This window comes from Mus pahari, chromosome 6, assembly GCF_900095145.1.
Source record: "Mus pahari chromosome 6, PAHARI_EIJ_v1.1, whole genome shotgun sequence".
In the NCBI taxonomy this organism is placed as follows: Eukaryota; Metazoa; Chordata; class Mammalia; order Rodentia; family Muridae; genus Mus; species Mus pahari.
The window spans coordinates 45,943,541-45,966,467 of record NC_034595.1 but is presented as its reverse complement, the minus strand read 5'-3'; the positions used below and the strand labels follow the sequence as shown (position 1 = coordinate 45,966,467).

General features: G+C 38.1%; 1 protein-coding gene and 1 non-coding gene across 2 annotated transcripts in view; one reads left to right on the top strand and one right to left on the bottom strand.

Moving 5' to 3' along the window:
- Nucleotides 1–3,692, top strand: part of Caap1 (caspase activity and apoptosis inhibitor 1) — a 55,735-nt gene extending 52,043 nt beyond the window's left edge. Inside the window, exon 6 of the mRNA XM_021200436.1 lies at nucleotides 2,353–3,692. Coding sequence (XP_021056095.1) covers nucleotides 2,353–2,744 — 392 coding nt within the window. The 3' untranslated portion in view covers nucleotides 2,745–3,692. The remainder of the gene's footprint in view (nucleotides 1–2,352) is intronic.
- Nucleotides 3,693–13,835: 10,143 nt separating this feature from the next.
- On the bottom strand, nucleotides 13,836–13,973 carry LOC115064298. The gene has a single exon (XR_003844140.1). It is a non-coding gene; the product is annotated as a small nucleolar RNA SNORA2/SNORA34 family (small nucleolar RNA).
- Between the last annotated feature and the right edge of the window lie 8,954 nt (nucleotides 13,974–22,927).

The following is a 22,927-nucleotide window of genomic DNA, read 5'->3' as shown; positions in this document are numbered from 1 at the left end:
AAAAAAAAAAAAAAAGAAAGTTGTCTTCCTGCTGAAGGGGGAAAAAGAAGATACACTTTGAGTCTGAAATGTCTCCACAGGCTCACTGTGGTATACCCTTAGTCCCATATTGATTGGAAGGCTGCAGAACTTTTAAGTGCCCAGTCACTAGAAGCAGGCCACTGGGAATTTATCCCAAGGAGATGTGTGTCCCTGGCTCTCTGCCTGTTTCTCCCTTACTGTTTGCCATGTAACCATGAACTGAAAGCTTATAAATCTTTCTTCTCATAAGTTGTTTCAGGTGTTCTGTCAGTCTGATAGACTTAATTAATTCCATGTTTCCAGTCCTGCTGTGAGACAGAGCATTATGGCCATGGGAACATTTGGCAGAAACTGTTCATGTAGTTGCAAGGCAGGAAGCAGGGAGAGGGAGACAGAGACAGAGAGAAAGACACAGGCGAGGAGAGACAAACAAAAGAAGACAAAAAGATCAGAGGAGTCAGGGCAAGATACCCCTCCCTGCAGCATCCAACTTTGCAATCCGTTCTCATGGCCTGGCATCCTGTCTACTCCTCCTCATAATGATAGTGGCCCCTGCTGGAAGGTCAGTAACACTGTATATTCACTACTTAACCCTCGCTTCATTACCCCCAAAGGCTTATGGCCCTTGTGTAATGCAAAACACACTTAATTCATTTTTGGACCTCCCAAAGTCTTAATTGTCAACATTGTCCAAAAGTTTAAGCCCAGCCTCTCTGAGGGGCTGATCAGAGGGATCCTAATCCTGCTGCACAATCCCTGGCTGCTCAGACTTCTCTTGGTGACAGTGTAATTCATGACAATATAATTCATGTGTTCTGTACAGATGTCAAACCATGATATCTGTTTGATTATAAATGACCCCAAGTCTTCTACCTGAACATTGACTTTTTGAGGCTTCAAACAACATGGCACATACTTTATTATTTTTTTCCTTGATTTTTTTAAAATCTTGAACTAGAATATTTTTATCAAACATCTTGTACAACAGAAGGGTTATACATTTGCTGTAATTATTTTCTTCCTGATTGTAAATTCTTACTTTGGGAGGAAGATACATGAATCTTCTAAAATCGGAATCTTTTTACACATTTTATTTGTGGCAACAAAATAACATATTGATTGGTTTTCTACTTTAATTTTGGAATTAGAAGTGGCTTTCTAATTGAAATGATTTAGGGTAAGGTCAACATAGTATCTGTTATAAAACAAATGAAGTAGAATCGTTTCTTTCCTGTTCGTTCTGTTAATATTGTTTTCATTTGCCAATCAATTTCATAAATAAGTTTTCTACACTATAGGAAAGGTATCGAAGTCAAAGGTTTGAGAGTTAACTTCTAAATAATAACTTAAAATAAAATAAATTAGGGTAATAAATGAGAACTCAGAATTATAAATGATATCTGAAGTTAGGTAATGCCTAGTGTCAAGGCCAAGATGGAACATCATAATCTTTGTTTAGATTAAATTCCTCAAATGTTATTTATTTATTTATTTATTTATTTATTTATTTATTTATTTATATTTATATGAGTACACTGTAGCTGTCTGTATTCAGACACACCAGAAGAGTGTTCATCAGATCCTACTACAGATGGTTGTGAGCAACCATGTGGTTGCTGGGAATTGAACTCAGGACCTCTGGAAAAGCTGTCAGTGCCCTTGACCTCTGAGCCATCTCTCTAGCTCTAGATTAAATTCTTGACATCAGAGTTTTACAATTATTATTAAAATAATTGTATACCAACTTTATTAATTTAAAATGAAGACCTGTTTTTAATCTTAGTTATTAGTAGCTTTAGATATTCTTTAATTTATTGATTTAGAACTGAGTGCTTAAGTATATAAGAAGATTTGAGATAAATGATGTACAGAATATCTAGCTTCCTGATGATATTTTTCCCTCTTTCTAGTCAACAAAGTGTTTTAAATATCTTCTAGAATGAAATTTTATTTCCCTAATAGTGCTCAATTTAAAAGGATTTCAATATGAACCTTGATTTCATAATGTATAATCTTCATTGTGGTATAAGACATTATAACATTTTAATTAGGAGAATTGATCAAGGGAACAATGATGGACTAAGTTTCCCAAAGGGCTGTGTTTCACAAAGTTGCAGTGAAAACTACTCTTGGATTTACATGAAATATAATTGTTTCTCAAGTTAAGGAGTTAGGAAAGAAGTGAGTGCAATAAGGATTCCCGGTGAACTTGGGCCTTTATAGTGGGGGGGTAGGTCAGAGCAGCTCCTTCATCATCAGTAGAAGGAAATGTTGACCCAGGGCTTTGGGTTACATGGTTCTTCCCCACCCCCCTTTTTTTGTTTGTTTCAGGCAAAGGGGAAGATAGTGATGTACTCAGTATAAATGCAGATGCTTATGACAGCGATATAGAAGGGCCAAGCGTTGAAGAATCTGCTGCTGCTGCCAACGCCACCCCTGCTGCTACTGCTGTTGCTACTGCTGCTTCCGAGGTCCCAGAAAATACAGTCCAGAGTGAAGCTGGTCAGATAGATGACCTGGAGAGAGATATTGAAAAAAGCGTGAATGAGATTTTGGGACTGGCAGAGTCTAGCCCAAAGGAACCCAAAGTGGCCACCTTGACTGTTCCTCCACCAGAAGATGTTCAACCTTCTGCGCAGCAACTGGAGCTTCTAGAACTTGAAATGAGGGCAAGAGCAATTAAGGCTCTCATGAAAGCTGGTGATATAAAAAAGCCAGTCTAGTTTTCTGACTTGAATATTATGTGTGTTTGAATGAAGCCATGTCATATAATTTTGTATCTGATGTTTATTTGGGTCTCATGTGATATTTCTCATGTAAAACTTATTAGGTAAACTCATCTTAGGCTGAAAGTATATATATTTTTTACTTTTATATTATAGATTATAGATGAATATTTAAATTCATGGCAAATATGGTTGGATACCTGGATATTTCTTTTAGTTAATGTCTGTAAAATTGGTATCTTAAAAGCCAACAGGAAGGAGACAGAATATTTTTTTCCTTTGTTTTTAAAAGTTTGGGCAACAAACTCAAAAGCTTTAAGAAAGATTGACCAAGCATGTTTCTCTTAAGGCTACCTGTATTTTTCAATAGAATATTAAATTATTGCTCCTAGATTTGTTAACACAGTTTAAGAACTTTAGTTTTCTGTATATACTTTTAAGACATGTACTGTTGGAGGATGCCTTTGTGGATGTGAGTTTCCTAGCTAAACCTAATGAACTGTTTTGTTGTAAGGCTCAGAGATCGAACTTGCTTTAAAAGCTTTTTTAATAAAGAAAAAAAAAATCAACTTAAGGCTATTTTTTTAACAATGTAAAGTTAATTTGTTCATGTTAAATTCCAGCAACAAGCCATTCTGACATATGTTTGATATTTTGTTCACATTTTTTTCCTTCAATAAAATAAAACAAAACAAATTTTCATTGACATTCCAAGCTATCTGGAAAGGAATAATATGATACAGGGTTTTGTTTGATGTCATTGTGAGAAGGTCTGATGTATAGTTACATAAATCATGTTAATAAAAGGCTGTTATTCTGGGTATGAAGACTTGATACTTTTCCAAAAGCAAAATTGACTTTAAGAACCTTTGATAAGTTGATGTTGTAATTAAGCTAATTTTGTATACTTTTTAATAAACAAATTAGCACCTTGCCACAATTACAGATATCTTTTGCTTCATTACTAGTTATGCTTTTTTGATAACAAAATACATTTTGGTAGGGTCCTATAAAATACATGACCTTTTTTTCTAAAAGAAATTTGGAGCTGTTTTTATATTTGATAACAAGTGCTTTTGGTATAATTTATTTATAAAACACTCTTTAGAGATATAATATGGGATGCCTCTTTTCACACAGTTTGAAGGGATTGTGTTTCATTATCTGACTTAATTATATGTTGATTTTGAGAGATTTTAGAGACACAGAAGACATATTTATGAACTATTGGTATTACAGATATATTCATTGCTCTTGAACACATCTTTAAATAATCCTTTCAATTTTTTTTGCCCTCTCTGAATTTAATGAAGCATGGAAGCCTTTGTCACATGAACTCGTAGGCCAGGAAACATGGATATGATTTTAGTAGTAATGAGTGCTCATTCTTAGTGCTTCATTATGAGCCAGCACTGATTATAGTGAAATAATTTTTCTTCTCTAACGTAGAGAGGAATTTTTTTTTTTTTGAGACAGGGTTTCTCTGTATAGTCCTGGCTGTCCTGGAACTCACTCTGTAGACCAGGCTGGCCTCGAACTCAGACATCCGCCTGCCTCTGCCTCACAAGTGCTGGGATTAAAGGCGTGCGCCACCACGCCTGGCTCTAACATAAATCTTAATGAAGCAGTACAGAATAACTATTACTGCTTACTAACTATAAACAGCAGATTGCATTTGTGTGACCTAATATACAAGAGTAGAAAAGGCTCTACTTTCAGTTACTGCTATAAAGCCTTGGGTGTCCTATTTGTTATATTTGCTATACAGGAAATTGGAAGTAGAATATGTGGGAGAGAGAATAAACTGGACATACTAAGCATTATTACATGTCTGCTTTAAAAATGAAACTTTTTTCCATGTTGAAATCTTAAGAGCTTCCTGAAAATGATTGAAAATAGGAACTTTTGAATTAGAAATATGTTGTAATGGGAAAATGACATACAATTCTACTCACACATAACCTCCAACTCAGGGACAGCCACTGAATGTCTCTAGGATTCTGAACATGAAATAGACTGATAATGAAGATATCTTTATATGTGTAATTCTTTTGTTAAAGTGAGGGAAATCCTTGGGTGATATTTAACTAGTAATTATGTTTTTAAAAGGTCAAATAGTTCTAACATAATTAGGAAAATGACTCAAATGTGGGGTTTTTTTTGTTTGTTTTTGTTTTTTTGATGGGAGATGTTTCCTTTTTCTTTTTTTAAAGATTTATTTATTTTATGTATGAGTACAGTTATAGCTGTCCTCAAACGCACCAGAAGAGGGTGTCAGACCCCATTACAGATGATTGGGAGCCTCCATGTGGTTGCTGGGAATTGAACTCAGGACCTCTGGAAGAGCAGTCAGTGCTCTTAGCCACTGAGCCATCTCCCCAGCCCAGGATGTTTCTATTATGGGGACATTACCTGTCTTGTAGTCCAGGCTGGCCTCCCTTTTACTCGCCTTTTGCCTCCAGTTATACATTTAAACCTCCAGGGATTAATGGTGTGTACCACCAAGTCGGACTTTGATCCAGAACCTGAATGCTGTGTGGCATCTGATGATGGGTTCCCAGCATTAATGAGCCGTTGTCCTAAGTACAGTGTCTGTAGGATGCTACCAATTCCATAGTTTCTAAGCTGGAAAGTGGAGAACTTTTGTCAGAACTTGTTTTGAGTTGAACATTAAATGCTAGGTTATGATCACTTATCTGAATAAGGGAATTCTCCATAGTTTGAACAGTATTACAGATATAAATATAGTAAAATATGCACTTTTTATTTCCACTTTCAAATTGAGAGGCCTGCCTCAGTAAGTTAGAGAACTACGGAAGAATTCCAGTGTTAACCTCCAGCCTCACATGTGAACTCAAATACACATACTCATAATATCACACAAATGCTTTAAAGAATAGATGCTCTGTGACGTAGTGAATATGAGGATTAAGGAGCAAAGCGTTCAGATTCTGCACCGAGCAGCGGTGTAATCTTGTCCAAATAGCCACAAATGAGGGAAATGGTTAGCCATGTGTGTAATTTCTTACAACTACAATAGTCTGTAATTCTAATAAAGTAGAACCTACAATTTATGAAACAGCTCTTCAGTTCAATTGTTTCTTAGCTCCTCCAAAGCAGTTGTTATCTTTTGTTTCTTGCTACTCCTTGGTATGAACTGCAGTCTAGTTGTGATTTTTTTTCTTTCTTGATCCAGTTAACGTCTTCACGGTCAGAATCTCTTTGTATGCATACTGATCATAATTATTCATGTTCGACCATAAACTTAGATGATTTTTAACATACTGTTTTATTGTAAGTAATTTCAAGTTGAGGTTTTCATTTAATTGAAATTTTCTTCTCATGCAATATATTCTGGTCACAGTTTCCCCTCCCACAGCTTCTCTCGGATCCTCCCTGTCCAGCAAACTTAGTAATTAAGATGCATTAGTAAGGATGTGGGACCATGGATGAAGCATCCATCACACAAACATAAGGACTTGAGTTTGGGTCGCTCAAACCCATGTAATTACTGTGTGTGTGTGACATTGCCATCCAGCACTTGGAAGCTGGACACAGTTGATCGCCAGAGCAAGTTCTCACTAGAAAACAAACAGTCAAAGAACAACAACAAAAACAAAGGAAGCAGAATATAGAAAAAAACACAAGATACATGGATACACACATGTGCGCGCGCGCGCACACACACACACACACACAGCGAGAACAGAACTCATAAAAACACAGAATTGGAAACTACATGAACGCAGTGTTGGTTTTTCCTCCCCGTGCTTTTAGTGGAAAGAAGTTTCATTTTTTGGTCTGTTTTAGCCCCAGCTTTCGCTACTCAGAGAGCCACTTTTAAGTCTCTCACTGATTCGTATACTGTTCTCTGATATTTCTGCTCTAGATGTTACCTGTTCCTCTACCATGGACTATGGAGATTAAACTTTAGTTCCTGTACCTTTTCCCTAAACACTCCCCTCCCTTCATCCTCATACAGAAGATGTCACTTCTGCTAAAGTTAGCATTTGGTATTTATATCAGTTTGTCTACATAACTACTCTATAGCAGGATGATGTGACACACCATATAATAGTTCCTTTTTTGGTCCACTTTTTTTATTTTGGAGTTAATATGATTGCCCCATTGCCTCTCTTTCTGAGTGTTCTGGGTTCACTAATTTAGACCCAAATATAAATCTGAATTGGATGTGTCAGAGACACATTGGATTATCTTTCTTCTTTTCCCTTTTTGGCATTTCAACTGATTCACTGTTGGAAGATGATCTCAATTGGTTGCTTATACTTATATTTTGCAAGCAGTCTGTCTTCTTTAGCTTTTGCTTCCCATTTCGATGACATGCCTATTCTGGTAGCTCCCTTTTAAAGACAGCATTAGGAGTATAATGTTTTGGTTCATTGATGTAACTCAGTATGGTCCAGTTCTAAACAAGCCTTACCAAAACTTTATGAGGAAAGGGACATAAAATTGAAGTCATCAGAAGCAGCACCATACCAGTGCCTGTCAGCCGAAGCTCTTAAGAGTCCATTTATCACCTGATTTTTGATCCCTAATGTGTATTGTCTCTGTTCCTGCGGAAGCTTTCAGAGTCTGATCTTTTGTCCCCTGTTCTGCCATTGCCTGATGAAGTGTCAGGGTGTGGATTTTCATGCCATTCAGCTCTGAGAAGCTTTTACAGTATTACTTCTTGGGTAAGTGTTTCTTCTCTATTGTGGCCTTATGTTTTGCTGGGTTATCTGATTTAAAATTCATTTTCTTACTTTCAGTCAACTTTTTCCTTCATCTTTCTCACATACTTTTCAATTTTCTTTTCCAGTATTCTCTGTAGCAAAGAAAAGTCACATTTTTAACTTCCGAGAGATTTTGCTGCTCTTATTTTGTGAATATTCTCTTCTTAACCTGACATGAAATATTTGTGTCTGTAAGGTAGTGGTTCCAGAATGGAACTTGTGTCCTGGGTGTCCGTGTTGGTCGAGCTTGGACCTCAGACTGACCTTCATCTTAGTAGAGCAGCCTCTGAGCTCTCAGGAGCATACCAAGAGCATACATATGAGGTGCACATATGTAATCATTGTCAATGTCCTTTGTTTATTCTGTGCTTTTAATATGTTGTGGGGAGTTTCTTTTCTGGTCCGGTCTTATTTAGTGCTGGGTAGGTCTCTGGTACCTAAAGGCGTCTCTCTGAATTTTCTTCTTTGATGTTACTGAAAAATTCTCTACATCTTCATTGCTGTCTTAGTCTCCTTTCTGTGCACCTACTTTGAAGGTTAGGTCTTTTCTTGGTGTCCCGAAGCTCTACTGTGTCCCATTCATAGTTTTAAAAGAATGTTTGTATTGGGCTTTACCGAATGGCCTGGTTCCTCCACGTTGTCTTCCAGCACTGTTTCCCACATAATCCATTCTGTTGGTTAGGCCATCCCCCCGAGCTCCCATTTACCTGACATATTCATTCCCAGCATCATTTCAATTTGCTTTTCTTCCCCAGTGATTCCTGCCTTTACTGAATTCTGTTTCCACCTTGGATTAGCCTTCACATTTCACTTAGCTTACTGTTTTGGTCTCTTGAAGTATTTTTATATACTCTTTAAGGTGTTTGGACATAGTTAAAATCATTCGTTTAAGGTCTTTGTCTGGAAGATCTTCCACAATATTACTTGGGAGTAACTTTTGGGGGTGACAGTTGTGTACATGTTCCTGTACCTGTTCATGTGTGTTTGTACATGCATGCCTGTTTTTGCATGTGTGTGTGTGTGTGTGTGTGTGTGTGTGTGTGTGTGTGTGTGTATGTTTATGGGTTACTTTTTTCCCACTCTGAGGTGTGTATATCTGAACTACTTTGTTAAGTGCATCTTTCTTTTGCTCTAGTAACATTTCTATTGCAGTGTAGGCATACACAGTGTTCTCGAGAGGGATTAAGTTGTAAGAGGGATGAGCTGCTGAGTTTTCTCATGGAACTGGTACTGCTAGGTTGTATCCCTAGTTTTGTTAGGAGAATCGACTACTGTCTTCATAGACACCACCCAAGAGGCAGCACACGCTCGGCTGTTTTCTTCTGCCTTTAGGTTGTGTCCCTAGTTTTGTTAGGAGAATAGACTGCTGTTTTCATAGACACTACCCAAGAGGCAGCACACTCTCGGCTGTTTTCTTCTGCCTTTTGCTCTACTCCCTAAGTCAGTTGGCAGTTGGAGCAAGGAGATCATGGGAAACTGGATATATAGTAAGGAAAGCCTTGGATCCAGCCATGCACAGCCTGTCTGGGAGACCTGGAAAGCAAGATTCTGAAGGAGAAGGAAAAGGTGGCTGAAAGAGTGAGAAGGAATAGGGCTCAGAGACTCCACAGTAGCGAGGCAGCAAGCAGGCCTTAAAATGGAAAGTGCCTCAGATTTACAGCCTATATCTTTATAGATTTAAAAGGACCAATATCTTATTGTTCCTTTAAAAGATTAAGAGAATAGAATTCATTGTCCCTAAAAGCTATGTTATTTTTATACTTGTTTATTTTAGCCTATTTTCTCTGTATAGAATATGTTTTTGTCAAAGTTCAAAAAAGATCAAGAAATCTTATAATAGGTTTGCCCTAAGTAAACACTTTCAGTGTGAGATTTTTAAATAAGATTCAGGGTTTTTTTTTTTGTTTGTTTGTTTTTTTTTTTTTTGTGATATTCAGGATCACCAGAATAATACAAATTTATACTGCTGCCTATAATGTCTGCAGGCTGATTATAACATAGTTAGAAGGAAAGCTAAAGACCATCCAAGCAAAAACCTTCTCTGCCTAAAGAGATTCTAGAAACATCAGAAAGCATGACATACTTTTTAATCTCTATCTCTTAGTGGAAAAGATAACTTCAGAATGATTGTTTTATTGATAAACATTGATGTAATAGCTTTTTGCAAGATTTTGCTATTAGTTAATGTGGAAGAAAATAATATATCAATAAGATTAAGATATCAAATTATAATTTGAGTATGGGAACTTTTACTTATGATATAATCCTTTTTTATTTCTACAAAAATGTGCAATGTTTAAAAGAGAAAAAGCATTTATTGGATTTCCTTATTTGCAGCTAAATTTAAACATTAAAATACTGCATTTTCTTGTCAAATTTTATATTTATCGTTCTTCGCTGCTATTTAAATTATGTAAACTGAGTACTTATGTATTCTGCAGTGTGTAAACAACTGGTTTTTGTTTTGCACTAGTTAATCAGATTGTTGCTCTAGTCAATGGAGAAAAAAAAAAGACTAAATATTGCATGGTTGTATGTGGAGGACACTAATCAGCCTTTGATTAATGTAATGCTTGTTCATACAGTTAACACCACCACCCACTTTAAGATTCATTCTTCCCCCTCAGTCTGGACGTGGAAATTGTCTGACTTGAAATTCTATTTTGTCAGGATATGAATTTTAGTCCATGTGTCAAATTTTAGTCTCATGTAGCTTATAGTTTTCTCTCTTGAATAAGTGAAATGCACCTCTACTGTTACATGGACATCTGACAATATAAGGTCTTGGTTTGCATGACTCCACTGCTTGGTGAACCAGAGCTGGTTGTTTTCTAAAGCTTCATAGTCCTTAATGAAGGATACACATGTTGTTGATAGTTAGGTTTGAACCTTCAAAGTTAACCTTTAATTAAGCATATTGTGAAATCCAGGAACTTTCAAATTATAGTTTCTCTAACAGTAAATCTGTAAATTCATCAGTGCTGAACACATTTTATTGCTAATTGGTTTGAAATTACTTGCCTTTTCTTTCTGAGCAGTTGTTAGAAAATAAAATTGTGACTGGTTCGTCAACGTCTAGAGCTTATGGAACTTTGTGAACGCAAGTTTAGGGTGACTAGTTAAGCACACTAGCCTGCTTTGAAGCAGCCCTTTCTGAACAGTGATTCTGTGTGTTCCTCTTCCCCTTTCCTCGCCCCACTAGGAACTCCTTTCTTCTGCATTTTCTTATTTTTCATTTTTCTTTTTCCTCGAGACAGGACTTCTCTCTATAGCCTTGGCTATCCTCGAACTCACTCCGTGGATAAGGCTGGCCTCGAACTCAAAAATCCCCCTCTGGCTCCCTGGTGGTAGGATCAAAGGCATGCACCGCCATCACTTCCACCACCACCACCACCAGGCTCCCTTTTATTGGTCATGGAAACTTAATATCCACTTATGAGTGAGTACATTTAGGTTTGTTGGCTGCCTAACTTCTGGGAGTCAGGGGAATCTTGTGGAAGAGTAAGGGGAAGAATTGTAGGACCTGGAGGGAATAGGAATTCCATAGGAAGACCAACAGAGTCAACTAACCTGGGGCCCTTGGGGGCTCCCAGAGACTGAACCACCAACCAAAGAGCATACATGGACTGGATCTATCCCCCACCCCCTCCAGCACATATGTAGCAGATGTGCAGCTTGGTTTTCATGCTGGCTTCCCCCAACAACTGGAGCGGAGGCTGACCCTGACTTTGTTACCTGCCTGTGGATCCTGTTCCCCTAACAAGGCCGGCCTCAGTGGGAGAGGATGTGCCTAGAACTGCAGTGACTTGATGTGCCAGGGTGAATTTGTACCCAGAGAAGAAGGTGAAGGGGGGATGGAGGGTTATGTGGGGGGACTGGGAAAAGAGGAGGGGCTGTGGTTGGGATGGAAAGTGAATAAATAATGGGAAAAAAAATCTAAAAAAAAATCTATCGTATTCTCGATTTGTAAATATTAAGAAAGGGGCTGGGGGGATAGCTCGGTTAGGAAGAGGATCTGAGTTAGCTTCACAAAGCCCATGTTTAAGGCTGGGTGTGGTGGTGCATGCCTGTGAGCCAGGTGCTGAGAAGGTCAAGCGAGGAGGCAGATCCCTTAGCCTCACTGAGTAGCCAGCCTAGCCTAGTCTAATTGATAATCCCCAGACCTATGAGAGATCTTGTGTTTAAAAACATGGTGAACGAGTGACCTCCGGCTTCAACATTCCTGATGATATATGTGCATGCATACTCATACTCACATATACAGCCACAAGGGCCTTCATAAAAATGTTAAGTAAAATATAATTGAAAAATAATTTTAAGTTGTTATGAACTTTAAAACTTGTCTTTTGGTTGGGGATTTAGCTCAATGGTAGAGTGCTTGCCTAGCAAGTGCAAGGCCCTGGGTTCGGTCCTCAGCTCTGGAAAAAAAACAACAACAACAACAACAACAAACTTGTCTTTTAATTTTTAAACAGAAATTTTATAATCATAGAACCAGAACAAAATTAAAAAAATAATTGTATTATATTTGTGTGTGTGGAGGTCAGGAGACAGTTGGTGGCAATTGGTTCCCTCTTTCAACCATGTCAGTCTCCGGGGTGATCGCTCATCTGACTTGGTGGCAGGTGCCGTTACCCGCTGAAATATCTCATGGGCTTTGGGTCCGGGATTTTTTTTCTGTTTTTAATTATACGCATTAATGTGTGAGTGTGGGTCTGTGCACTTGAGCACAGTGCCCACAGAGACCAGAAAGTGTCTGATTGCCATGAAGCTGGAGTTACAGGCAGATGTGAACCTAACTCGGTTAAGTTCTCTGCAGGAACAGGTGTGCTCCTGACCACAGTCATCTCTCCAGCACTCACATTTATTTGTTTTGTTTGTTTGTTTGTTTTTTGATGAGCTGAGATCTAGTTTCAAATATTGCATTTAATTGGTTTCTGTGAATAGACAAAATTCATTTTTAATATTTATTTGAATTAGAGTAAAGAATCTAAGGGTTTTTCAGTCCACAATCATTTCAGTGTATGTAATTACTCAAGTGTAGTTCTTTTCCTTGTATCTATTTTCGACAAATGGGATTTGGTTATCAAAAGTAGATGCATATTCATTTATTTTGAAGTGGAAAATTTTTCTGTATTTAGGAAAAGCTTTGTTTTGTTAATTCCTAATTTCTTTGAAATAGTGTGTATTTTTGTAACTTACTTGGACAACAGAGAACACTACTGGGTGAAGTCTGTCTAGATATAATTTAATAGTTGTATTGCTTTTCTTATTTCTAAATTATAATTTGTTAATTAAATTAATGGTATGCAAACTTTTTCCCTAAGTAAACTATACAATGATATGTATCAAACAATATAGATTCACTTATGAGACTCCATTTTCCAAGTATATAAGAAATAAAACAAGAAAGGCATGCTGCAATCTGGAGAGAAAACATCTTCACAAATAAAAAAACCAAGGGGCTGGTCGATATTCTTAAGATATCAAGCTATTCTACATATAATTATGAAATTACAACGTCTTAGTATTCTAAAAACTTGCTAACTATGGTTGCTTACTCCTCAGGTTCGGTGAATGTTGCAGGTGAGAGGTGTTGGGAGATACACAGGGGAAGCACACACAGCAGGGACAGGTGACATCTGGTAGTGAAAGACATGACAGTTTGATGATACTGCTGCTTGGAAAGAAGCAAAGGCAAACAGCGTTCCGCAGGAGTGGTACCCACTCTGTCATCACATGTATCCTATGATAATTGTTTCTAGTGATGAGGTTAGTCTACAGGAAATGGGAGCAATTTTGGCAAATAGATTTTGTTGTAAAAATGTGTTGTCGAGGAGACTTTATTCAAGCTTATATCAAGACTTTATTTATTTATTTATTTTATTATTATTATTATTGTTATTATTATTATTTTGGTTTTTTTAAGACAGGGTTTCTCTGTGTAGACCAGGCTGGCCTTGAACTCAGAAATCCACCTGCCTCTGCCTCCCAAGCGCTAGGATTAAAGGCGTGCGCCACCACGCCCAGCAAGACTTTATTCTTGATTTACTAGGTAAAAGTGGCCTCAACCTCAGACAACTATTTGAAAACACACTGTTATACCGTTTACATGTATTTGGATTTGAATTCAGCCTTGGCCGCAGTCACCTTCTTTGAGCTTGCTGGAAGCAATGGGATTCTTTTTCATTGCAACAATAGAATGAAAGAAATGGTTTGTGCACTTCTGGTCCTCAGTCCCTTGATGTCATTTTATACACGTGTTTATTGCTGCAAGCTCCTAGAAGCCCAGAGCTGGTGAGCTGCATTTGGTTTTCCAGGTGTCTTATTTATTTATTTATTTATTTATTTAACCAGATGTTTCTTTCTAATGAATTGACCATTAGATTTACAAATTTCTGAAATGGCCAACAGACTATAGAAAAGACATTTCTTTAAGCTCCTGCTTGAAACCAACAGCTTCAGTAAACTGCTGACCTTGATTCAGGGCCAATCCAGGTATAAATTAAGACAAGCATAGTGGCTCATGCCTTTAACTTCAGCACTCGAGAGGTAGGGACAGGTGAATCTAAGTTCAAGGCCAGCCTGGTCTACATAATGAGCTCCAAGAAAGTCAGGCCAGATAGTGTGACCCTATCTCAAAAAACAAAACAGAAGACAGAGCTGAGGAGATGACTTAGTGGTTGAGAGCACTTGCTACTCTCTCAGAGGACCCAGGTTTGGTTGCCAACACCTATGTTGTGCTTTCAACCATTATAGCTTCAGATCCAAGGAATATGATGCTCTTTTCTGACCTTCATAGGTACCAGGCAGGGGCACATGTGATGCATATGCATACATGCAGGCAAAACATTTGTATGCATAAAATCTAAAAAGAAAATCAATGCTCCCTTAAAAAAAAAAAAAAACCTCCAAATAAGTTGAGTGGGGGCGGGTAGTGGGAGTCGGGGTGAAGAGGTTGGGATGGGGGAGGATCTGCATGAGGGATACTGGGAGGAGAGGGGTGGCTGATATTGGAATATAATGAGAATCAATAAATTTTGAAAAACTCCAAATAAATAAAGGTATAAGTTTAATGAAGAGCATCATTAGGAATGACAGGATGTTCAATCTGGCAGATAAGTGACAAAGTTAAAAAATACTGCTTACAACCCTCTTGCTCTCCCAAATATTTAATAGTTACTGTTCTAGCTCTGGTGTTTATGATGATATAAGTAAGACCTTCCTGTATGTCTAAATGGTTTGGAGGCCTAGACAAAGTGAAATTTCATAACGTGCTCTTTATGTAGTAAGTATAAGCAGAATACTTTATTTGCAAGAGATTGTTCACACAATGGTTAAGTAATCATATTTTTCATTAGCCATGAGTTTGCTGTCTCGGACTTTCAACAAACATTCTATCAGTTCATTGTTTTAAATTTGGGGGCTTGCGTTATCTTGAAATGGACAGTCCTTGTGTGTGTTTTCACAGTGGTCTCTGTAAGCATTTAGATTTATCAAGTCAAAGCAATGGCCATTTCAGGTGTGTGATAGCACCTCAACAAAATTACAAAAAGCACAAGGAACTTAAAATACAATTTCCATGTTCTAAATTTGTTCATTCTTTATAAAGGATAAGAGTTATCAAGAGGAGAGAACTTCAGATTTTTATGTTTAATTGCACTAACAGCACGTGTTGACAAGTCATAAATAACCCACTCGGAGGGACTAAATAAATTGGTTTCCACCAGCAGTGATTCATCTTCTGTCTTTCATTGCCATCAGGCTAAGAGACAGCTTCTTTCTGTCGGCTGATAGGGAAAATATTTGATAGTTTAACAGCCCTGTTTCTATTCTTACAATAGCTATCTCACCTTCTGTAGCAGTTACATTTAAAACACTTAAATGCAGTAATTAAATCTCATTGTTCTTTTACTTAAAACTTTGCAAATTTATAACTGCTCATTCTGGCATTTTGACAATATTCTGGTGGAGTCAAAGTGCGTTGGGCTAGCAGTGCTCCTCAGTGTATCTCTGTCACTTTAATCCTCTCCATTTTGTTGCCAGGCCATTCACATATGTAAAGTTTACCCTTTAAAGGTGTACAGTTCAGTGCCTTTTACAAAATTATGGTTTGTCATTATCTAAGTCTAGAAAAATCATTATAATCTGAAAAAGATGCATCTTACTGATGAAGGCATTCCTTTATCCTTCTCTCAGCCCTTGGCAACACTGATACAATGTTTATACTTGGACTTGCCTACCCTAAGTAGGTCATACAAATGGAAGCATATGGTAGGTGTCTGGCTTTGTGTCTAGCTTTTTAATTTTATTTTTCATCTGTCCATGTTGTTACATGTATCAGTACTTCCTTGTATTTACCCCCAACCAGTACTCTGTCATTTATAAACCCTAGAATTTTATTCATTACTAATTTTGGATAAGTTGACTACAGTGTGGTTTACAGCATTTTCTTCCTATTTTCTTTCATTTGGGGTCACTGAGATTCTTAGATTTGTCACCTTATTTTTTTAGGTCACATTTGGAAGATTTGAGGCCATCATTTCTACAAATATTCTTATTATCCTATATTTTTCTTTGAGCACTCCAATTATACATCTATAACACTGTTTTTTTTTTTTTTTTTTTTAGCAAATCTTACTAGTGCTTTGTTCATTATCAATCTTTTAAACTCACCAACCTAAACTGGTGTTGATCCCATTCAGTGCGTTTCTCATGCTAGAGTATTTAAGAACTCTGTATTCTGTCCACCTGACTTTGAACGCTCCTGGAATCAGTTCTGATTCCTCTTCTAAAATGCTGCCTGTCCTCCTAAGGCGTAGCAGCTGTGCGGTTGCAGCTGTAGGCTTGTTTCAGTTGAGTTTTTATCTTTGTCCACCTAGCAACTGTTGATGGAATGTCAGTCATTCTGAATGCTACTTTGCTGCCTGTGCAACATTTTAACTACGTAAGTAATAATGAAACTTTTTATCAAAACATAGTTATCATGAAGAGTTTAGTGCTTTCTCTTCTTGCTTTTGAGATCTGGCAGGCAGAAATGTATCATATTCAACCTATGGCTAATGATTCCCTGGCAGTGAGACACCCTCTGTGTCTAATCCATAAACTCCACGTGGCTAAGTGAGCAGGCACTGTGCCTGGCCTTGTGGGGTCACAGCCACTCCACTCCCACCTTTCCTTGGCCTCAGGTTGCTTTGGTGCTCAGCTGCGTATTTGTGGGATCTGTGGCAGACCTTGAGTGCCCTCTTTTTGTATTGCTCTCTTTCACCTCTGCTGTACTTTCCCGGGAACTCTTGCAATCTTTCTGGACTTAAACATGACTTCCTCAACTGAGGGGGTGATCTGTGCTCTACCTGGGGTTCCATTGCTTCCCTGATCTATCTGTTACCTAGAGAATCTCAACACAGTTGCAGGCCGTACCTTGTTTGGTCCCTGCTTCTGTCCTGCCATATCTGGAAATTCATGCTTCCCATGTTCTCTCTGGGTTTTGGTTTTTATGGATGAGCAAATCCATTTCCTGTTACTTCATTTTGACCAGAGTAGAGAGCTTCCTTCATTGTTGGTATTTTCACTGAGAATAAAATCCTGAGTTGCCTCCTTTCAGCACTGGAATGCCATTCTATTGTTGTCTGGCCTTTGTAGTTTCTAAATACGTTGGTGAATAAGCTGTTACTCTCTTGTGGGAAATATACCTTTTTTTTTACTGTCATAATATTGGCTTTATTTTATTTTATTTTATTTTTTTGTCTCCTTGTGTTCTGCAGGTCTAGCTACTTGTGCATTAGGCCTTTTGACATTGTCACAAAGATCCCTGAGGCTTTGTTGAAAATAAAAAGGTTTCTCTTATTCTGATTAGGTAATTTACTAGATTACCTTAAAATTGACTGATTCATCCCAATTTTATCTCAATCTTTCTGTTAATCCCATGCAGTATCCTTTAAAGTCTTTTAAGTTGTATATTTCAATTATTAAATATCCATTTGGCTCTTTTGTTTGTTTGTTTGTTTGTTTTCTAATCTCTTTATTGAGACACCTGCCACTTCAGTCATCCAGATAGTACTTTACTTCATTAAGCATGGTCAAAATAGCTGTTGTTATGCCTTTAATAGTTCTAGTGTCCGGGTAATATAAATTGAACAGATATCTTACTACCATTTCAGTTAAACAAAAGAAGATTGGTAGCACTCTGGAAACTCCAGGATCATTTGCATTTTGCTTATTTATTTGTTTGTATTAAGTTTTGGCTTGTTATTCAAAATTGAGAATACTTTAGGCTATGATTATATGGGAGATAAATTGTCGAATTTTTGAAAAAGAAGAGTAGTAGAGTTCTTGATCATTTTAGTTATCAATCACACTTCACAAGTTAAAATACAGTGAAGTGCCTTGAAACTTCCATCAGGGTGCAGACCGCTACCGTTAGCCAAGGGCCCATGGGGACCTGGGTCTTTGGCCACCATCCCGGGAGCGCTAACACTGGCCTTTGTCTGTAGCCAAGAGCATGATGTGTGTAACTTTGCTGTAGAGTGTGCATCAGAGTTCAGCCTCAGTGCAGATTTTCCTTTGTCTACTTCATTTTGATTTCTGATTTAGGGGACGTTACCCCGATCTTAAAATTTTTGAGCCCCACACACTCTGCAGATGTGGAGCCTTCATTTACCCTGATTTTGTCTGGGTTCCTGCTCCCCATAGCAAAGAATTGTCTTTTTGTTTTCAAATTTATGTTTTAATCATCACTTATACAATATATTTTGATCATGTTTCCCTCAACTCCTCCCAGTCTCTATGCCCCCAACTTCATGTTCTCTGCCCATTTCTCTCTCCAAATCAGCCCACAAATTGAAAAATCAAAACAAATAAAAATAAAACAAAAGGAAGCAAAAGCATCCACTGCTCTGTCCCCCAAACAAAACCAAACCATGAAGTCTATGTTGTATTGGTCAATTCGTTAGTCCTGGCGTGGGACGTGGCCTGCAGTGTGGTTGATATACCCAGTGACACGATTTTCTCTTTCCCAACAGCTATCAGTTTGCAAATACCTTCCTGGTATAGGTTGGGACTTTGTACTAACCTCCTCTTCTTCATGTTAGGATTTTCTCTGATTTGAACCTGTACAGGTTTGTCTTAATTACAGTTTCATTGCTGTGAAGAGACATCATGACCAAGGCAAATCTTATAAAGGACAACCTTTAATTGGGGCTGGTGTACACTTTCAGAGGTTCAGTCCGTTATTGTCATTGGCAGCAGGCAGGCAGACACGGTGCTGAAGTTGCTAAGAGCTAGACTGCTTCCCAGGCAATTGGGAGGAGGATTTCAAAACCCCCCTCCCCACCCCAGTGACACACTTCCTCCAACAAGGCTATACCCACACCAACAAGGCCACACCTCTTAACAGTGCCACACCCTGAGCCAAGCATACGCAAACCCCCACAAGGTTTTATGCATTCTGTCACAGTCTCTGTGCATGAATATGCGTATCAGTCTTGTGTCTGGAAGGCACTGCTTCCTTGGAGTCATTCCCCATCTCTGGCTCTTGTAATCTCTCTGCCTTCTCTTCTGCATACATCCCTGAGCCTCCAGGGGAGGGTTTTGATGAAGACATCCCATTTAGGACTGAGTGCTCCAAACTTGCCCCTCTCTGCACACTCTCTGCCTGTGGATCTCTTTGTTCATTTGCATATGTTTCAAGAAGAAACTCTTCTGATGGTGATTGAGTGATGTACTGGTCATCTATAATCGATGATGATGATGAGTTCCACTGCAGTGCAACACAAGCTCAGGCAGGGAGGCTCAACAAATAAAGGATACCTTGTTTGCATGATAGAATGCATTGCTTATTACATTAGTTTATTCATCTATACTTTGTTTTATGCAAGAAAATATTTACCCTTGTTAAAAGTGTTAGTGGCCTGTCACCTAGCAGCTAGTTGGCCACCCCTGCTTCTTTTAACAGTGTGTTTTGACTTAGCTCATCTGTTTCCCCTATTCACTAGCTTTTCAAAAAGAGGTATTTTATGCTGGTATTTAAAATTTTCTTTTTGCACTTCTTTGTTGATAATAAAATAGTATGCTAACATCTTGTTTTTTTTTTCTGTTTTAAATAGGATTTGATACACTTGAAATGATAGCAGCTTTTATTTCAAAAAATAAAATAAAATGAATGTACAGTTCTGTTTTATGCTTTAAAAATAATGTTTATATGATAGTGTCATAATACAAAGGCAGATGCTACCTTAAAGTATAAAAGTGCAGTAAGTTCATTTAAAATAGAGGTTCTCAGCCTGTGGATTGTGACCCTCCTCTAGGGCGGGTGTGTGTGTCACATGTCAGATATTTACATTATTATTCATAACAGTACTGAAATAATTTTATGGTTGGGGGGGGTCACCACAACATGAGAAAGTATATTAAAGGGTCACAGCATTAGGAGGGTTAGGAATCACAAGTTTTATTTTATTATTATTATTTTTAATCAAATGGACAGGTAGCCAATGATCTGCTGCCATCTTCCTGTAAGAAATAATTGAATTAAAATACTTGAAGGGTATTCAGGAATAGTTTCCTAGTCATGAAACACTCTTCCTTATTTTAATTCTCATGTGTTACTTATTTTTCATTGTAGCTTAGGCTAGCCTGGAACACTCTATGTAGCTAAAGGCTGGCCTCAGACACATGAGCCTCCTGCCAAAGCCTCCCAGATGTTGGGATTAGAACAGGAGAACTTCTCTGATTTTGGAAACACAGAAGTGCTGAAGTCCTTCTCATCTTTAACAAGTGCTATTTCCTTCTACCTCTGACTAGATTCTATGGCCAATCAATAATTCAGCAGTTGTTTTGGCTTTAAACAAAAGAGATAACATTCCTAAGAATTTATTATGTATGTTTTTTGCCGCTGAGTGAGCAAGACAAATACATACCCATCACTGCTGACTGGTTGGCAATTTCTGAAACATGAAGGCACGGCTCCTCATAAATAACAGAGTAACAGAATCATGGAGAATTTGGCAGAGATCAATCTGCAGATGGATGAGTTAGTCTGTAAGCAAATAGCTGCTCAACTTCTAACTTTTAAGGATGCCCTTGTTTCTAACCTAGATGCCTGGATGTCAGTAGAGATGAGAGAATTTTTACAACAAAGGCTAATAGGTCATCAGCTGAGCACTGTAAATAAGGGTACATTGTATTTTAAGTGCAGATCAGGGAGGAGCATCCTACCCTGCTAGGTCTAGAAAACCACCTTTCCATGCTATTGTACAAGCTAGCTATGACTGTTCAAATGAGTTGAATTTGACATAGTGTCTTGGGATGAGAAATTGATATGTTTTGTTGAGGACCTTCAAAACTCTGCCATTAAAACATTTGGCACGGGCTGGTGAGGTGGCTCAGTGGGTAAGAGCACCCGACTGCTCTTCCGAAGGTCCTGAGTTCAAATCCCAGCAACCACATGGTGNACCACATGGTGGCTCATAACCATCTGTAACAAGATCTCACACCCTCTTCTGGAGAGTCTGAAGACAGCTACGGTGTACTTACATATAATAAATAAATAAATCTAAAAAAAAAAAAATTGGAAGTAGCTGAGCATGGTGGAGCACACCTTTAATCCTAGCTCGAGTCAGAGGTAGAGGCAGACACAGGTGGATCTCTGTGAGTTCAAGGCCTTTGTGGCCTACAAAGCAAGTCTGGGACATCCAGGGGCTACACAGAGAAACCCTGTCTTGAAAAACCAAACCAAAACACCCCAAACCAAAACCAAACAACAACAAAAACAACCAAAAAAGGTTTGGCAGTCTTGTTACTTTATTTTAGCCATATTTATAAGGCTGTTTTGTGACATGTACTATGTGTATATCAGTTAATGTGTATAAAAGCATACATACATAAAAGCATACATACGAACTTGTGTTGTTCAGCACTGTTACTGGGCAGATGGGACAACAAAACAAAGTAATGATCCCTTTAAGTGAACTAGTGAGTCTTATTGGGGTTATGTATAGGAATATGTGTGAGGGTTTACTTAAAGAGGAAGAAATGACTTAAAGACTGTTGCATCATCAAGAGCCTACCTTAGTATCGTTACAAATCTAGAAACCTGGAGCAGGCTGCATAACTTGCAGGTAGTTTGATGGGAAGCTCAGCTGGCCTGAGCCTCTTCCAGGCAGCTTGTCTTGTCTGGGAATGTCTCTGAGCTGCCTTTACTATTTATTTGCTCTCAGAGTTAGGGACTAGTGCATTCTGTCAGTTTCAGGAACTTCCTGAATTTTTAGTTGTTTACTTCCTGGAACTCAACAAGCTTCTGAATTGCAAGTCTCTCTGTCTCTTTCTCTCTGTCTCTCTGTCTCTGTCTCTGTCTCTCTCCTTTCTTTCTTTCTTTCTTTCTTTCTTTCTTTCTTTCTTTCTTTCTTTCTTTCTTTCTTTCTTTCTTTTATGTGTATAGAATTTTGCTGGGATTAAAGGCATGCGCCAGCATGCCCGACTCGGGAAGAAAGATTTTAAATAGTTAAATATTTGTGTCACATTTTCCATGTGCATGTGTGCATATGTGTGTGTGTGGGGGGTGTATTGCACACACTTCACATGTGAAGGCCAGAGGAGAACATTTGTGTCTTATTCCTTCCTGTTTTAGTAGTAGCTTTAAGAGAAGGTCTCTCTCTGAACTAGAATCTGGCTGGTTTTGCTACATTGAATAGACAATGAGTTCCTGAGAGTAGCTTGCCTCTTTTCCACAATGCTGGGGTTACAGGCATGTTCAGCCATGTCCAGATGTTTCCATGGGTACTGGGGATTCAAAATGAGATCCCCATCCTTTGACTGAGAGACCTCCCCAGACACTGTGGGTGCCATTTTTAAATCTTCAACAGCAGTTTTCTCCTTGGAGTGCTTTTTCGAGATATTTTTGTATGTTTGGAAAACCCTTTTACATTTGGATAATTTTTATATCTTTTTACATTTAGAAGTTTTATTGGGAATATCACTTCACACAGGCAAAAAATGAGTTGTGAAATAGATAATGTGATAGCCTCACAGAATAGTAAACTGAGCTATGTATCTTTCTGATAATGTACAGCTTTCTCTTAAGCATTGCCCCTCCTGAAGGAATTTGTTCTATCAGTAAGAAGGTAGAAACATTGACTTCTGTTATTTAGGCATTTTTTTTTTACATTTTTTATTGGATATTTTATCTACTTACATTCAAATGTTATCCCCTTTCCCAGTTTCCCCTCTGGAAACCCCCATCCCATTTCCCCTCCCCCTGCTTCTATGAGGGTGCTCCCCCACCCACCCTATTTGGACATTTCTTGTGTTTGTTAATGAAAATACCATTCGGGCTATTGTAGCAAATTTGGGCTATATGCACAGTTGATGTCTCCTGAGGTAGAAGTATCTAGGGGAAAAAAGAGGAAAGTTTGACACTGAAAAAGAACTACAGTGGAGGCTGATCTTTAT